Genomic DNA, 18,366 nt, shown 5'->3' on the forward strand with positions numbered 1-18,366 from the left:
AGTACAAATATAGCGGGGAAGACGTTCGTCGATGGTGAGTGATCGTACGGGAAACACTCGGCTTTTGTACATGCGTGGAAGCGTTAATGTACGCACATTATAACCTTGTCACTGGCAGTCGCATTAATTCTACAATAAACATCACACGCGTCGTGGGTACAATCAGATCGGATAATTTAAAAAATACTCAAGAAGTTTCATAGTATTGTAATGTAGATGCGCTGAGCGAAATGCACAAGCCACTAACGTAACAAGAGGACAGGGGTGCTATGCAGGATGGCCCGAGCTTCTCGGGCACACGAGTTTGCTCCGAGCTTGCATTACGGCGGTCATGACAGGAAGACAGTGCGGAGCACGCGATAGCAGCGTTGATAAAAACGGCTACAAGAACGAGAATGGCGTCACAAGCGCATATGCGGCATTTGCGGCGGTTTTCAAAGGAACACCGCGTGCAAACGCGTCAGCGCCGCCACTCAGTCAACATTTTGACAGTGCAGCAACGTCAGCATGATTGTCGCGCTATCTTTTTGCCAACTGATCATCGCGCCTCCCACGGGCGTGTTCGTGGGCGTTTGTCCTCTTTCGGAAAATTCTTTCGTTCCACCTGCAGCATGGAAATTTCCACTCTCGAAGGCAACAAGGGCGCACGCGCAGCACTTTGGTGCAGCTCGTTTCGCTTCTCTGGAATATTACAGATAAATAAACGGACAGGTTACTGCTATACTTACATTACACGTCTGAAAATTTTTCTGTAGTAGCGAATCGGTAGAAACAATGCCTCCACAAACAAGTAAATACTAAACAAGTAAATAGTTCTCTCCGAAAATCGCACCAGGGGCGCTTGCTTCATAGCTGTGAGTGGTACGTCATGAGAGCGCTGAAAGTGAATGCGAGAAATCGTAGCCACGTGATGATATAACCTTTAGTTCTTCGTGCGTGTGTGCATAGTCTGTGCGATTAGGCTCATAGATGAATAATGCTGCTCGCTGGCGTTGCGTCGTGAGCACTGTTCCACGGCAAGAGGAAACTCGGTGGGCGGACCCCCCCTTCGCCGCGGGCGTCTGTCAGTCAAATTGATTGACGCGCGAACTCGGGCACAAACTCGTTGATTCTGAAAAGGCCCCAGTTCAACTCGGGACTGTCATAGTGCCGGTGTGCTTGTCAAGTGTTTTATGCGGTGGACGCTACTCAGCAGCTTCTTTGCATATAAAATAATTTGGTCAGCTTGCACTACTTGTGCAAGGCTGGAGCCATTGGAGGAGCTTGTGATCACCTAGCTTCTTCCAGCTTTTTACGTGGCTTGTCTACTCAGTATGCTTGGTCGGCTTCAGAGTAATGACCGTGTCAGTTCGGTCTCAATATTGGTGTTATTGATTAGGAACGTCTTAACTAACATGATATTGAATGTCCTTTCTTAATTGTTAATGTTTTAATTACCACGACATAATTACCCAGGTTTAATTCGCAAGGTCCTGAATAGCACAGAGGTAATTAGCATAATACTGCTAATCCTGATTAACACGACTTCAGTGAGTAAGGTCTTCATTATCTTCGTTTTAAGTACACGCTCTAATAGCATTGTGTTAATTAGGACTAATTGTCGATGTTTTAATTACAGCGGCATTAATGACTCAGGTTTATTTCGCAAGGTCCTGAATTGTACAGAGGTAATTAGCCTAATTCTAATGAGCACGATCCTAATTAACACGCTCCTAATTAGCGTCGTGTTAGTTAACATTAATTTATTGTGTCTTAATTACCACGAGATTAATCACTCAGGTTTAATTCGCAAGGTCCTGAATAGTACAGATGTAATTAGCATAATCCTAATTAGCTCGACTCTAATTAACACGATCTCGGTGACTAAGGTCTTGATTATTTTGGTTTTAATTAAATGCTCCTAATTAGCGTCGTGTTAGTTAGCATGATCTTAATTACCTTGCTCCTAGCTTTACACGACTTCATTAGCATGGTCTTAGTAAGACGTGGCTTAGCTCGGCCTTCGCATGATTGGGCCTAATCAGCTTCGTCATAGCACGTCCTGACTTAGCTAGGTATACCGCCCAGCCAATTAGCTAATCAGCCGGGCGCACGTGCTCTGGGAGCGAGCAGACGATGAAGAAGAGAACGACGAGGGCGCGCGCCGGCTGAGCAACGCGCTAGAATGTACAGGCCGACCATGGTGTTTATACACGTGGCCTCAGCGATTAGCTCTAGCCGCCGTGTTATAAGGCGTTCGGCCGGAACTAATCTCAGAGGACACGGTGCTGATTATCCTAAAGGACTCTTAGTGGAGACATTAAACGGTCGAAAATGAATTCAAACGGCGCGCGCACACATAAAAAATATAGTTAGTAGAGCTTTCTGCCACTTTTCTTGCATGGGTGCACTTCTGCACTCAGTGGAACGACAAACAAATGAAAGAAGTTTGACGACACCACCCAACCTTCTCGACCGCCCTTGACGTGACGCCGCGTTCCATCGTAACCAATGGACGGAGCGCGCGCTGAGGGATGGATTTCACCTTCTCGTACTATTAGCTCGTTCAAAAGGGGGTGTCGCCAGAGCTCGGAAAGATCTCGAGTTTCGCCAAACTCGGGCCATCCTGCATAGCACCCCAGGACTAGTGGTGTTACGCTACTCTTGTTCTGTTACTCATTTGTGGATTTCGCTCAGCGCATCTGCATTGCATGCCGTACCCACTAGCACAAATTGAAGCTTTGCTAAATGTTTCCATAGCATTCAGGCGTCGCCTGACTGCAGTGCACCTAGCAATATCACAAGTCAGACTTTTCGCAGTGAAAGCCGTTCACAACAAAAAGAAAATCAAGAATCAGCATAAATAGAACCTTTTATAACTGCTTCAAGCTCTGCTGACTGAACACACGTGTCTCAGTCAACCTGGGTCCCGGTCAAGTAGCAGAATCTTTAGTTCGTTTCTCCTATGTGCGGGCGAAAATACTCCTTAAATGAGAACGGGCTGGGCGACTCTGCCCGACATTGAATATACGCGTGCTGCAGTAGGTCATCTGCCGCCACACTGGTTGTTTTTCATAGCAGGAGCATATTTCAACACGAAAGCGTTCCTTGGCTTAAGTGCGCACCCAATAGGATTCGGCAAAAGTTGTTCCCGGAAAGCACGTGACCCTCTCGCGGCAAATGACGACTAGCTGGCATCGCTCTCTACCTTTGATGGGCACTCCACCTGTCGCCCTGACGACGGATAAAGGAATCCCCGCATCACAAGGGGATCTCCCGACTTGAGGGGGAGAATGGAAGCGTTTAGGTATAGGCGGCGCACAGCGTCAGCGCGCTGATGTCTACAACACGTGGCCACCGACGTAGCGTGTCCGCTGCGTCAGTTAGGCTTACACACAACTCGGTAACATGCAGCAGCTCTCCGCAACAATAACCTAGCCAAAATGAAAGCTTCCATGTTCACGTGACATAATCGAATCCTTAGGGATCATCTGCAATATTTGTATTCATTCAACTATGGCCTCACGGCAAGTTACTGTTCCGGTTAATTGTGGCTAACAGAGTCTTTACGAATAGGCCTTGTCGCGTGATACACTGCATCATTGTTCATGCGCCGCATGTATGTAGTCAACGCGACATATGGCTGTCAAGGGCACATATAATTACGATAGAAAATGTGTCGACTGCTCCTTGATCTACATCGAGAGTGCCCAAACGAACACATTTTGGAGCTCACCATATTGGTAGTTTGGCTTGCTGGGATGTCACTGCTGCTAAAGTGCGGAGGAACTCGGAAAGAAATGATAAAAATGTACGGGGTACATGGCTGGCACAACATCGATAAGCTGCGATTAGAACCCTTGTTAAATACGTGAACAACTGTTTATAATAATTCTCACAGGCAGGTACCTGGAAATATTGAAACTTATCTGATATTAGTACTCGGTTCCGAATGTGCTTCCCAAAAGCACCTTGGAATGATTTCGAGGATATCGTAGAAATGTACTGATCCGGTAGAGGAAGTCACTAGGATAATCCGCAGACCATTGTGACTCTGTGTTGAAGTATGTAATTATTTAAAAGTAATTAAATCTGGGAATGCCTAGAGATAGTAGCGGCGCACTGTTTTCAGGCACCCCTATCGATGGCACGTTCCATGGGTGAGCGACGTCACACAGGATACAAATCTGATTTAATTGCACTACCGAGGTGGCGTTTAATTTGAGCAATTTATTGGGAACAAATCTCACTGACAATAATTGCAATGTTTCATGATTTGTTGTATTAGCAACACACTAGCTGAAAGCGAACATGCGTTGCGGCACCTTGCAGCGATAACTTAAATCTCAACTAAAGTGAGCTCGTCGGTGTAGTTCTACTATGCGCTGGCGACAGCGGCGGGGGGGACATTGCCTTTTTTTTACATGTGGTGTACTCACAGGTACATGTGGTGTACTCGCGTATTTCTTTTTACATGTGGTGCTTTCCAGCCGCGCAATCCTGACGTACCTGGTGAACCGGTATGTTCCTCATAGTCCCTTATACCCAACTGATCCACGCTCTAGAGCTTCAGTGGAGCGTCTCCTTTACTTCGACATGGGCACCCTCTTCGATGCATGCCACAATATACTGGTGAGGAAGTGACGATACGTGTAATGTATTGTTTGATATTTATGTCAAATAGGTGCTACTTCTGCGTGAACACTTCTATTATGCATGGCGCAATTCAACATTGGTGTATATTTTACACGTCATGACAAATGTGAGTTCATGTACGTCGTGTTTGTGCGCGTGAATTCTTGGTTGTCAATAAGCCGATGGATATACATCATATTATTGGTACAGCACGTCACCATATTATTTGTACAGCAACGTGGTTTTTTAAAGTGATTGGATAAGTCCACGGCGTGACACTACCTTGCTTGTCCGTCTCTGGCTTGGAGTGGCCTTCTGAAATGCCTATTGATTTATTATGAATAACCCGTTATGTGAATTCTTCGCGTACAGCGAAACAATTGCGCACCTTCTCTCTGAGTGCACCCGCTTTACCGTCGACAGAGTAGCACTCTCAGCCGCACTAGGCCAGGTAGACAACCAACCCAACGCGGAAAACAAAATCCTAAGCCAGTGACATACCCGGTATTCAACGCGAACCGCTATGAAGGCGTTGTTGCGGTTTCTTCAAGAAACCGGACTGAATGACCAGCCGTGAATGTTCACAGATCATGTTGGCGTGTCGTACATGGACGGTGTAATTGTCATGACTTCATAGTGTCGTCGCAGACTCGTCTTCCTCTTTATCATACACCTCCCTTCCCATGTGCACTGCAGCCAGCCGGAGATTTTCAATGGTTAACCTCCGAGTATTTCCTTTGTTTCTCTCTCTCTCTTTTTCTAACTACTAGCGCGTTTGTTTTAGTTCGGCCCTGAATACGAGTAAGACAACCAAAGCACCCACTGCACAGTATCTTCCGCAAAACCAAAAGCTGAGTTATGGAAGGGATTCCAGAAGCCCATTCTGGACATCTTCAAATATACGCATTTACACTAGCGCCAAGTAATGTAATGAGTGGCCTATAGTGTAAAAATACATTCTCATTATCTTAAAGCACCCAATATTGGCATTTTTTACAATGTTTCCTAGATGATAAGCACGAACTTGTGTTTTCTATATGTCGCTAGATCTGTGTCCTGTGCTAAACACCCAGCATGTCCAAATTATCGATTTTCATAACTGAGACGCCAGGTCCGCTCTCGTTTATCCACTAATGTTCGACGGACATTCGATATTCGATGGTGAGGTTGTTGTGTCACAGAATACTTCCTGTTGACGCTTCGGAATCGTAAACGTGCGTCTACGGATAAAGTGGAATTAGTAAAACATCACACCATCTCCCGCTAAAGGGGACCATGAGGCGATGCGAAGCAACGTTTCGGCATGTGGAGCCCGCGTTTCATTGGGGGAGTGGAAAGAGGGAGGGGAAAGGGGAAGGGATGAGGGGAGGGGAAAAGGAAAGTGGAGAAAGGGAAAGGGGAGAGGGAGAAAGGTGAGATGAGGAAGGGGAGACGGAAGTGGAGAGGAGGAAATATGAGAGGGAATGGGGAGGGGAGAGTGAGAGGGGAAGGGAGTGTGGATAGGGGGAAATGGGAGAGGGGTACTGGGGAGAGGAGGGGGTGAAGAAGATGTGTGTGGAGAGAAGGTGTGTGCAGACGGCTTGCGCATGAGCAGTAAGGGTGGTCACGCCGGACACCACCACCGGATTAAACTCCGCCATAAGATGCTTCGCATCTAATAATTGTATCTATTCTGGCATATTCCTCGCCGTTTCACGCGGTCAGCGTTATTAGGCGAGCTATATCATTCTAACAAACCAACGGGTGGCCGCAGTGCCCAGTACGTATCTAACATAAAGCGTCGGGCATGAACCTAACATGATATTTAGGTCAGGAGCCTCGGAGGGCCTACCAAAAAAAAATCCTTGGTGAGGGTCTTATATAAAAATGAAAGCGCTATGGCGCACCAAAAGCGCTTACGGCATCAAGAAATATCGGCGCATCTAATAATAATATCTGGGGTTTAATACCTCAAATATGGGCGCATCTGCCATCGCCAAAAATGTTGTTTAGTACCGAATATTTTGTTCTTACGTTTCGTATACTGAATGAGTTGGGTTAGGACTGTCTAATAATCGGACATATGTCCTCAAACTTGCAACAGTATCCTGTGATCTTCGGTGGGCCACACCCGGACTCCGACCAGGAGAAGCCGCTGGTGCGAGCACTGGATCTTCTCGGTGGATTTCTCGGAGAGAACAAGTTTCTGTCTGGAGACGACGTCACCCTGGCCGACATTTCCATCCTCGCTTCGCTCACCGTCACTGAGGCAAGTACGCGCGAATGTAATTGAATTTCAGCGTTATACTGAAACGACGCAGATATTTATTTTTAAAGATTAAAGCTGAAACTGCCTACCGGGGAATCGTCAAATTGTTTGTGCGCTACGCATGTAATTACTGATGAGGCTTAGAAACCATCATTTAAATCATACTGCAATCAATAGTTGGATATGCATTTTGTTTTCTTTTTCAAAATTTGTGAAAAGAATATTCTTGCTTCGCTATTTTTATGGCACGACAGTTATAGAGCGTCAGATATGGTGATGTTACAAGTGGCAACTGTGCTGTGTTTGTTTCTTTTATTACTTCTTGTGACAACTGTAGACAAGTTTACTGTTGCGTACTGAAGCGGCATATTTTCTCTCTGCTCCAACTGTATTGTATGGTTGCTCCTTGTGCTAGCTCTGTTGTCGTTGTTCCTTTCTGCATGAAGTGCTGGTTGTTACCACAAAAGCTGCGCAACTTATTTCAGTTGCGAACGCCCTGGTGTACCACCAAGGTGTATGGACCATAACACGACATCCTTAACTTTGCAGAAGTACCACGGTACGATGAGAAACGAACAGCTACAGACGATGACGAAGACGTTCCGCAAGGTTCATTAGCGCTGTGAAGTAAATGATGCGCACGCTCAGTTCCATAAATTTGTGAATGCTTTCATAGAGGCTGCTTTCGACGGCGTCTCAATAACATTATCGCGGGCGACTGCGTTGTCTATCATAAAGTGTCAAAAAGACCTGCTTTGTAATAGGAAAACGAAGGAAAATAGCCATCTAAAAATAGATCACTGAAAAGCGCGAAATGAATATACGCATGCTAGTACCTAGCTTTCTATGCAAAGTTATTGATGGTCCTCCATTGATAAGTACCGTTAACAACACGAAAACAGAATATCTCGCCATATTAGTAGTTCCAGCTCTGTCCAACGTCAAGAAATACAAACTGAGTTCCGCGACGGAAATCACGTTCGTCAGTTCTTTATTCACCCTGGCGTCAAAATACTTTCGTGGTAAAAAATTAAGAGAAAGACGCGTGCTGCGCCCATTACGAGAAGAGAAGGAGCGAACTCGCCCGCGCATTGCAGCTCATGCATGGGGTGTGAGTCGGTCTTCAAAAAGGCAAACATTCTAGGAAGGAGCAAGGAGACGCTAGGTCGTCAGCTATTAGAAGCTTTTTATATTAAGGAATTGGGCAACTGTGTGAGTGACACTTCTGTTGCTCTGTACGGCGCAGAAAGCAATTTTTTTGACGTGAGGTATCCTTGTCATGTTAATGAGAACTAAGAGACAACAATGCCAAGGAAAGTATACGGGGTGTTATTTGTAGTAATTAGAATATTAATGTGAACAAAGTAAAGTGTACGAAAAGATAACTCAGTTATCTTTTCGTCCACTTTACTTTCTTCACAGTTATCTTTTCGTACACTTTACTTTGTTCACATTAATATTCTAATTACTACAAATAACACCCCCTATACTTTCCTTGGCATTGCTGTCTGTTAGTTCTCATTAACATTGTGTCTAACAAAGAAAAACGAGCCCTTAAAAAGTAATATTGTATCCTTGTCATGTGTTTCCTCCCCTTTTCTTCCCCCTCTCTTTCGATTTATTTGGGACGTGTGGAAAAAAAGTGCATTTATATGCAGCGACCAAATGAATAAAGCCGGTTGATAGGTTGCGCTCTTTCTGTTTACTTTGTCCTTTCCTTCCTGTAGCCGTCCAATTGATTGCGCAACGATTCCCATCACAGACATGCACCAACTCGCCCAGCAAGAAGTTCTTCTAAAATACCTGATCGCAAGATTCCTGCAAAGGCCGCTGTCATTCCTCTGTGTTGAGTTCCCCATTCGCATAAGTCGGTGACGAACGCCATCCCGGAAATTGGTGAGGCTAGACTTGTGGAAAAGAATTTAGATGAGATTGTGTGACTTTATGGAGCTTTTCAACCTGTATCTGACTTCCCTTTACGTAGAATTCGAAAGGTCATATTCTTAGAAAGGTGGCATTTCTATAGGATCATGTGTAGCGCCTACCCTTTCAGATCTGTATGTGGCCGAAGGAAACAGATCTTTGGAAGTACTTCGTGAACAATGCATTTGTGCGTGCTTTACGTACGTAGACGTTTAGGTACGTAGACGTTTTATCTTCGTTGGACCCCTATCGAAGAAGAACAGAGTCCTTTAATGAATATTTTACGCTTGTTCCAAAGCCAATTTGAAGGGCTCAAATTTACGTCAGAATCCCCTACCGGTGGTGTGATCCAGTTCCTCGACGTAAAAGTAATTTTGAACAAGCATCATACGTGCTGGGCATACAATCCTAGGGGAGTTAATGAACTACTTAGGTTCTATTCTAGCCAGTCAAAATTGGTGAAAAGAGTAGCTTTGCTTTGTGCGCAGCAAGCTATCAAGAAGTCTTGCTCTCACACGGTACCTTCCAGCCTTGAAGCATAGATTATCAGGTTAATGAAGGCGTCGTACACGGATAAGGTTATTTGCTCATTCGCTGAAAAGGCGCTTGCAGTCGGCACGACTGGCAAGAAAGAACCCTCGAAGATTAGTGGGAGCCTGGCAGACCGGCTGTGATCACTCATATCCATAATTTCTCTAATAAAATTAAGAAAATTATGTTGAAGGTTGACGTACGCGTTGTTTTTTCAGCGCCAAGCAAGCTCAAAGGGCTTTGCAAAAGAGTCAATGAATTTGACAGCGGAAGCACGGAAACAGCCTAGAATGTTAAGCACAAAAACAAGTTTGTCGAATGCTCAGAATACGTTGTACACAACATATTCTCTCCTTTAATCGGAAATTCATAGGCCAGACTGGGAGGTTGCATAAATGAAATACTTTGAAAGCTTAACTAGGCGTATTTGCTGTTGACCCACCGTTGCCATTTGGTTTCGCACTGGGCATAATGTAAGTACAAGGCGTTGTTTCGAGACACAAAAGTATTGGCGTGTTCTTCTGATCAGATAGAGAGGAATATCACCGAAGCGTGTCATATGCACATGAGCGAAGGGTGCGTTAGCACTCGCTCAACTGCTCTCTCTCTCAAAAAGAAACTGTTCTTTTCAAGACAACCACGTCACCGCATGCGTAACGCATGACACCTATCGGTGGCACTGTTTGATACGTAGGCTGATATGTCTTGTTTTATTAACATCTACCACTTTTTATTACTCAATTTTGGCTCCTTTTCGCGTTCCTTCTTCCTTTTTCGAGCATGTACATAAGCCTGTCCATTCTCGAAACAAAGTAAGTTGTTAGTTTGCGCATCACCCTGTGATGTTTCTCGATTTTTAGATGTGAAGCATATTATGAGCGAGCTTCGTCCGGTGGCGCCCGCGCTACCCTCTCTCTCCCACTCTCCTGCTTTACGCAGGTGTTCGGTCGCCTTCTCTCCTCTCCTCCCCCGCGCTGCAGCCGCGCACTGTCCTCCTTTACAAAGGCGTTTACGCAGGCGTTCGGTCGCCTTCTCTCTTCTCGTCTCTTCCCCCCCCCCCCCCCGCTGCAGCCTGTAAACCCACTCTCCCCTCTCCTTCCCCCATTTCTTATAAGCGCGTGCGCTCGGTCGGCTTCGGTCATTCTCGCTTCGCTCCCGTTCAGATGAGTTGTAACGTTAACGTCGGCGCCAGTTGCAGTAGCATTCTAACCTCTGCCGAAATCGAGATCGTCGCGGAGCAGCAGCAGCACAGGGCTCGCTACGTAATGATAACACAAACACTAACTACAAAACGCACACACTAACGGAAACGCCGAGTGAACGTAAACGGAGACTTGATGTGGACCCCCAATGCGGGTTCGCATCCCCTCATGGTTCCCTTTCTTAGGTGATGGTGTAATTTTTTTCTCATCAAAACGTGTCATACCTGGCAGCGCATACAAGATGAAAACGTACCAAATAGCCCCTGTTGCAGCCTTATTACTTTAGTTACAGGTTAATATCGAAAAACTGCAAATGATTGTCTTGAGGTAGCTCACGCGTAAAAACTCTGAGACAAACATCTGAGTGGAGGTTTCTAGCGAGTGGCTGGTCAATACATGAGAGAAAAATGCCTATGCAGCATTTTTCCTATATATGCCTCATTTTCTCATTTATTGACCACGCGCTCGCTTGAAACCTCGACTCAGATCTTTTCAAAAGAGCAGCAAGTTGGGCTAGTTGGTTGATGTTCATTCTTCAAAGATATACTGCGCTACAAGAAACAAGGACACAGGAAAACGGGGGGGGGGGGACAACACATGCGCAAACTCACAACTGAAATTTTATTGAGTGAAGGGTGACATATATACAGTGAAGATGAAAAGAAAGATGAGCTGATTTGGCGAAAACTGGTCACGTGAACGCGTCAATCACCATGTCACAACCTAGATTCTAGATACCGCACTTCACAGTCAGCAAGCCTCACCAAGGGATCGCTTACACGGGAGCTCTACGAAGCTTATGCGATTGGGAAAACAAGGGCGTCTGTAAGCGATCCCTAGGTGCAGCTTGCTGACTGTGAAGTGCGGTATCTAGAATCTAGGTTGTGACATGGCGATTGACGCGTTCACGTGACCAGTTTTCGCCAAATCAGCTCATCTTTCTTTTCATCTTCACTGTATATATGTCACCCTTCACTCAATAAAATTTCAGTTGTGAGTTTGCGCATGTGTTGTCCCCCCCCCCTTTTTCTGTGTCCTGGTTTCTTGTAGCGCAGTATATCTTTGAAGAATCAGATCTTTTTCCCAGAAATTTTAAGGCGATTTTCTTTCACTGCTAAACACCTCTAAATCTTCGACAATTTGTAAGGATGAAAACCATGTTTTGTCAGTCTTTAGAGACTATGGCAAAGCCTCGACATTTACGCATGAGTTACCTCAAGACAATAATTGCAGATTTTAGACATTAACCCGTCAATAAACGCTACAATTTCGTGCTGGGTGTACACAACCCCCGCGCGCGTAGGGACCTACTGCCTTATGAATCAGCTCACTCCAACCATGAAAAGTGTGATTGCGACAATATGTCTGGGGTCTGCATTGTTGTAGTAGTGCGACCACACAATGAGCTATAGTTTTCATGTAAAGATTTGAAGGCTGGTTGCAGCCGGCTTCCCTTCGGTGGTCTTGACCAGCGTATCCGAATCTTTGCTCCGGAAGTCGAAAGCATGGATCACGCAGCCCGACGCTGTGCAGAAAAAGAGACCTCTGGTTCATCCCTACATGCACAAGATTGTCCGCACTTTGAAGAAAGTTAGAATAACAGAGAGCTGAGCTAGCAGGTGAATATTCATGTTAAAGAGACAGGGCGTGCAAATATGGCCAGAAGAGAGAAGACAAGAAAACACAAATGCGTTGCGAATAAAAAAGTATGTGGTTGATCCCTCCGTCATAGGAATCGGTATAATACGAAAGTGAAACGTGTCCTCGCGGAAGTAGTTGAATTTTCAGTATGCATTGATATACGAGATCTTGCACAATGTCTGCTGGTGTTTGGCAGCTGTAGCACCGCTTGATGTGGACGCACCCACGTTGACGCCTGTTGGCACATTTCCATCCTGACGACTAACGTCCATGAACATGATTACACGTTTGTGGTAGAAGTAGTATTTAACATACACCTGGACATAGCTAATGAAGAATCCCGTGCAAAGATGGCTTCAAAGCTAACATGATAAAAACTGACTCGACATGCACTCTTTGAAAGCGTCATCAGTTTAACAAAGAAACGGCAAGGTGTGCGCTCCCTAGTAGTCGGTGCCAGTGAAGTCGAAGCTGTAGGCGGCGGAAAAACACAGTCCATTTTGAAGCAGCCCTACACTGCCGAGGAGGCGTCACATGCTCACGCGAAAGATGGATTGTGTAACTGCGTAGTCTCCGAATCGAATCACCGTGGACGCCGCATTTCACCAACCATGCAGCGAAAGACTTGTCGCATTGAGGCTACCGAAACGCTCGCAGTCGGTGCTCGTTAGTGCTATGGTCATTACTTGCGGCCTCCGACATTGGCCCCAGCAACGCGCCGTTGCTAGTGTTACTCAGGCCGTTCCATTCGCAGAGGGAGAGCGTAATCAGAGAAAGCGTTGTCGCAGTCAGAAGAGCGTCGGTTATTGGACACTGAGCTTCTTTACTTGGCTTGGGATAAGGTCGCCATCCCGTGGAACTTTAACGAGCTCACAGAAAGATCACACAAAGGACGGGGCAGAAATTCGACGGGAAACGCGACGCGCGTACTGTCTCCCCTCTAGTTTGGCCGTGATTTATCACGGTTCAAGCGGGGAACGCGGTTGGACAGCAAGATGGGCATCGCAGGGCTATTTTTGTAGCGTTAGCTACACTTGCCTAGCCGGAGCCGATTTCGCGTGGGTCATCATGAGCCGTGCTGCGCATGCGCGAGGATGAGTGCGGAGCCGGCATCAAACACGCTCTCCGCCACCGCCGCGCGCGGCCCGCCACGGCTGGTGGCGGAGAGCAGGAGGAGCGGCGTCGTATCCGGGCAGACAGATTGGCGCCGGCGCGCGCGACTCGCCGCTGCTGCTCTGCGCATTCGAGAGGGGTGACGTCGTAGCCATGGCGCGCGCAGCTATTCGCCTTCGCTGTGCAGTCGCCGTCTGACAATGCGCTGGTGCCGCTTAATAGCGCCTCTGACTGGCGTTTGCAGGTGGGTAACGCCATGGAGAAGGAGAGCGCAAATGCTGCTCAACGGCGCAGAAGAGCCGAGAAGCTTATGTCATCGGATAACGAAGTAGTTGCCTGGCAATTAGCGATTCAGCGTACGAAGAATGAACAGACGAAGGCTAAACGCGCTGCGGAGACACTGGAGGAAAGGGAGGAACGTCTAGCAAAGCGGCGTCGCCAGGATGCTGAGCGACGTGCCCGACCACCTCTGCAGCAGCAACAACAAGACGCTGTCGATGACGTCAAGGCTCGCTGATCGACTGCCTATACTGTGAAACTTAGCTAAAGCGCCAGTGCGACCGTTTGGATACGTGTGCGACGTGTGTGAAAGACTATGGCACATGAAAGACTTGACGCCGCTAAGTAGTGCCATGCGTGAAACGTTTTTTAGTGGCGGCGCCTGAGTGGGGTGAAACCGTGGCGCGGGTTTGTACAACGTGCAAGAACTTTCTCGTTAAGCAGAACATTCCGCTCTTTAGCGTTACCAATCGGTATCGTTACCCGGCCATGCCGCCAAATCCATAGAGTTTCCTAAAATTAACTAGAGGGGACTCTGGCGCTGCGATCGTTCAGCTACCATGGGAATGATGGGTAGTACACAAATTTGCCTAGTCTTCGTGCTTGCGGCTTCAAACGTACTTGTGGCTTTGTTTATTGCTATGTTTTGGTTTTCTTTCGGATAAAAGAATGGAGTCGTTGTGAACTTCGTGACCAGATTTGAATCGCTGAGCCTAAAGAAGTTAAAGTGGCGAAGTGAAACTGCTGACTTTTGCTGAACTTCGTTTTGCGACAAAGCGGATGCAGCCGACGCGGAGCCAAACGGAGCCGAAAGTACGAAGTTTAGACAAATTTGTGTACTACCCATCATTCCCATGCTGGCTGAAGCGTCATGCGTTGCAGCTCCCATAGACACTAGCGCCAGAGTTCCCTCTAGTAAGTATTGTAGGAAACTCTATGGCCAAATCTACCGGTTCTGAACGATGTGGCCGAATGTGTGTCATTGGAGCAGCAGTGAGCATGACAATCAAGCTAATCTTAGACAATCTGGAAAGCTCAGAATAATCAGCTGAACCTTTGCTAACGATACGTATATCCTGGCATAGCCGAGCTAAGCCACTGCATTTTTTATCATGGATGAATGCTATGCGGAAGGCTTGGGCAAAATCCGCCACATCGTGGTGTTAACGCATTAACAAATTACGGTTCTTTTGGAAACGCCCGAAATGAAACGGCCGTAGCAATGGTGCAACCGCGCGTTGCCGGAGCTAATAACAGAGGCTATCCATTGCTTCAGTCTACCGCTTCCAGACAGCGACATCACCCCGCGAACCAAGAGCACTGTGAGAGGAAATGTGAGAGAAAAAAGGCGCATTCGTGAAGCCTTTTTTGTGAACGACCGCGGCGCAGTGGTTGGAGCGTCCGTCATCTATCGTGGCCGACCGAGAGGTCGTGGGTTCGACTCCCGTTTACGGAAAAATTTTCTGTTGCAAACAGGCATGACGTTCCAGTGATTTTCTCGGCACCCAACAAACTGTCCAAGCTTTGCGCCCACATTTATTCACAGAAAGCCAAGCTTTCATGCAAACAGTAGCACGCCCGGCCAGTTCTGCGTTGCATGGCGGACGTTGTTTATGAAATTCCGTTGAGCTGTGGCAATTCGTACATAGGCCAAACCGGCCGCTGTGTTAATGATCGCCTTAGGCAGCATATACTATGGATAAAGAATGGTGTGGGTTCACACCTGCTATTCGATTGTGCTTCCTGCGGCTGTGCACCATAGTTCGGGGAAACGCGTGTGATAAAAAGAAGCAGGGAAACATTGGTACGTGAAGTACTTGAGGCCTATCACCTACTAAGAGAAGCGGCATGAATGCCCCAGTGTTCCTTCGATCTCTTTGTACAAGAGCGAACGCCTATTTTAGATAGTGCTGTGCGATAGTTCTATATTGTGCTGTGCGATAGTGTGGATGTGCTGCGCTCCCCCTTTGTGCGCATATCTGAAAATATATATATGGGGGTGATGTGCGCAAAATGAACAAGTTGAAAAACCTGGCGCCCTATCCCCTCTTTTCTTGTTTTTCTTCTTCGCTCACAGTTGCGAGTCGCAACTTGCGACACAAATACTTCGTTAATTATGTACCAACTCGCCCAACGTTACACTCCAGCAAACTGTAGACATCACTCCAATATACGCACGGACGCCTCAACCACTCAGGACACTTCTCCCATGCCTTCTATGTGCCTCGACAAGACAGATGCTCTCTTTTCGGCTACAGTGGAGGATATGCTCCACGACAGTGGAACTTTATGGCATCAAAGAAACTGTCCTCTATATCTTTCGCCGAATGGCTGGCCAATGGGTGATTTTTACCGACTCTAAGGGAGCGCTATAAGTATTGTTGAACCTCTCAATGAAATCAAATGATCCGCCTGTTTCATTCGACATAGCGTAATTACATCACTTTTCTATTACCGCAAGGCATGACAACACACATCACTGGATATCGGCTCATTTCGCTATTCTGGCCAACGAAAAAGCAGATGAAGCGGTACGCAAAGGACATGAATACCAAAATCATACGCGACTTTATTTCACTAAATCTGATAGTTCCCAGCTGGCTAAAGGTCTTGCTTCCAAAAAAAAAAGAGGCTTTGAAGCCTTCCGACACATCATTAGGTTTTCCTTTACTCAATCGACACACATATTGGAAGAAGTCTGCCATCCAGAATTCCTCGACACTTGCAAAATCTGTACCATCGCCTTCGTCTAAACGCGGCCTATGGAAACAGCTTACAGTACCGCTTTGGTCGAGCGGCAAGTTCATACTACAGCAACTGTGACTCAATCGAAACTGTGGAACATATTTTGTTTAAGTGTCGAGCGCTTGCCGGTGAGTGTGCGCTCTATGAACATTGCACGTTTTCGATGACACTGAGAACTTTATCATTTGACTGTGTCGTAGGCCTTTAGCCTGCCTCACGCAACAGAGGCGTGCGATTCTATTCACATAATTGTATAATATCGGCAGCTCGACAAACTGACAAACCTTAGCTGCACTTTGAATGCAGACAATGAAAGAATCAGCGCGCGTCTCCGCCCAAAAGCCAGAAGACTCAGTCTGATTTTTATTTATTTTACCCTATCGAAAGATTTTGTTTACTTTATTATCTTTTTGCGCCTCCTCTTTATATATTTCTATCCCCAATCCTTCCCGCGCAGAGTAGCAAATCAGCGATATGTGTACGCCGGCTAAATCCTGTGCCTTCTAATAAAACTTTTCTTCTCTCCCTGTTTCTCTCCTCTCGAGGATGCGAGTTCGATTACTGGCTACGGCGGCCTCGTTTCGAAATGCAAAAGCACCACTCTACATTTATGCGCGCTTTTGTTAGCTCTGAGTGGTCTTCACTACGACGTGCCTCATGAATATATCGTGGCTGTCGCACGCAAAGACCCAGTACGTAACTAAAGAAGTGCTCTGAACACATCTCCAAGCATTGTTCACGTCTCACAAAAAGAAAGAATCATACAAATGGCTTTAGCAGAAGTATATTTATTGATGTATTATCGCCTCATACTACTAATAATTGCTGGGGTTTTACGCCGCAAAACAAAGATATGATTATGAGGGACGACGTAAAGGAGGGCTGCGGAAATTTCGACCACCTGGGCTTTAACGTACGCATGAATCTAAGCACACGGGCCTCTAGCATTTTCCTCCATTGAAATGCTCCATCGAAATGCGGCTTGGATCCAATCCCGCGACCTTCGGGTCAACAGTATCTTCACCGTTATCAGTTTCGTAGCTGATATATATCAAGCGTCATAGTAGATTTGTGCACGACGAATATTGGGCCGCCATTACCTTTAGTCATACGTTTCTTTTTTTTCTGCAGTGCGCCGACTATGACCTGGGTCGCTTTCCTGTCATCCTGGACTACTACGAGCGACTCAAATCTTCGTTGCCCTACTACAACGAAATCAACGACCTTGGAATTCAGCAAATGCGAGGCATTCGCAACCAAAACAATTCAAAATAGAGGCAACAAGATATTCACTGTTGCTTCTATGAAAGAGTGACTCAGTATTGAAGTGTCGTTTGTTGCTAGAGGATAATACTCGCTCTCGCAAAACTCCACGCTTTGCTTTTCTATATTTGCCGGCAGAAAGTTGAAGCGGTTTCTACATGTCCTGTGGGACAATGGCTTATATGCGCTTTAAAGACGACCGCACATGTTGCAACTATTTCAAAAGCGCTCTGGGCATATTCACCGACCACAGACACATAGATAAATTTCAAGGCTAACATTTACGCCCCTGCATGTATTCTACATGAAAGTTGAACTCATCGAAGTAAAATGATTCTGTGCATCAAAATAAACCTTACCTGTTTCTTACAGCTGCAGCCTACCCTGGTTGACTGTGGCAAATATATGCAAGGAGACTCGAACACCTACACATCACGACCGTGCGTGCGAAAGACGCACGTACCTATGGCTGTAAACAGCAGCGTAGCCCGCAGAAAATTCCAATCTGATCCATGTTTATTTAAGATTTTTTTGCGTTGGGGGCGTATAAGAAACATAGTTGATATATCCCTCATAGGAATCGGTAAAACACGAAGGTGAAACACATCCTCGCAGTAGTTCAATGCTTACTTAAATTGATATACGAGAGCTTTCACAATGTCTAGTGGTGTTTGGCAGCAATAGCACCGCTTGATGTGGACGCATTCACGTTGACGTTGGTGGCACCATCCCGACAACTAACGTCCATGTACATGATTAAACCTTTGCGGTACTTGTAGTAGTTAAGACACCTGGATACAGCACATG

The 18,366-nt window shown here is 46.3% G+C and overlaps 1 protein-coding gene across 1 annotated transcript in view; it reads left to right on the forward strand.

The window, feature by feature from the left end:
• LOC119391842 (glutathione S-transferase 1) overlaps positions 1-17,868 on the forward strand; it is a 31,779-nt gene extending 13,911 nt beyond the window's left edge. The window contains exons 3-5 of the mRNA XM_037659490.2: positions 4,470-4,611; positions 6,698-6,862; positions 17,428-17,868. Of these exons, the coding sequence (XP_037515418.2) occupies positions 4,470-4,611; positions 6,698-6,862; positions 17,428-17,571 (451 nt within the window). The 3' untranslated portion in view covers positions 17,572-17,868. The remainder of the gene's footprint in view (positions 1-4,469; positions 4,612-6,697; positions 6,863-17,427) is intronic.
• Positions 17,869-18,366: the final 498 nt, after the last annotated feature.

Source organism: Rhipicephalus sanguineus, chromosome 4 (genome assembly GCF_013339695.2).
Source record: "Rhipicephalus sanguineus isolate Rsan-2018 chromosome 4, BIME_Rsan_1.4, whole genome shotgun sequence".
NCBI lineage: Eukaryota > Metazoa > Arthropoda > Arachnida > Ixodida > Ixodidae > Rhipicephalus > Rhipicephalus sanguineus.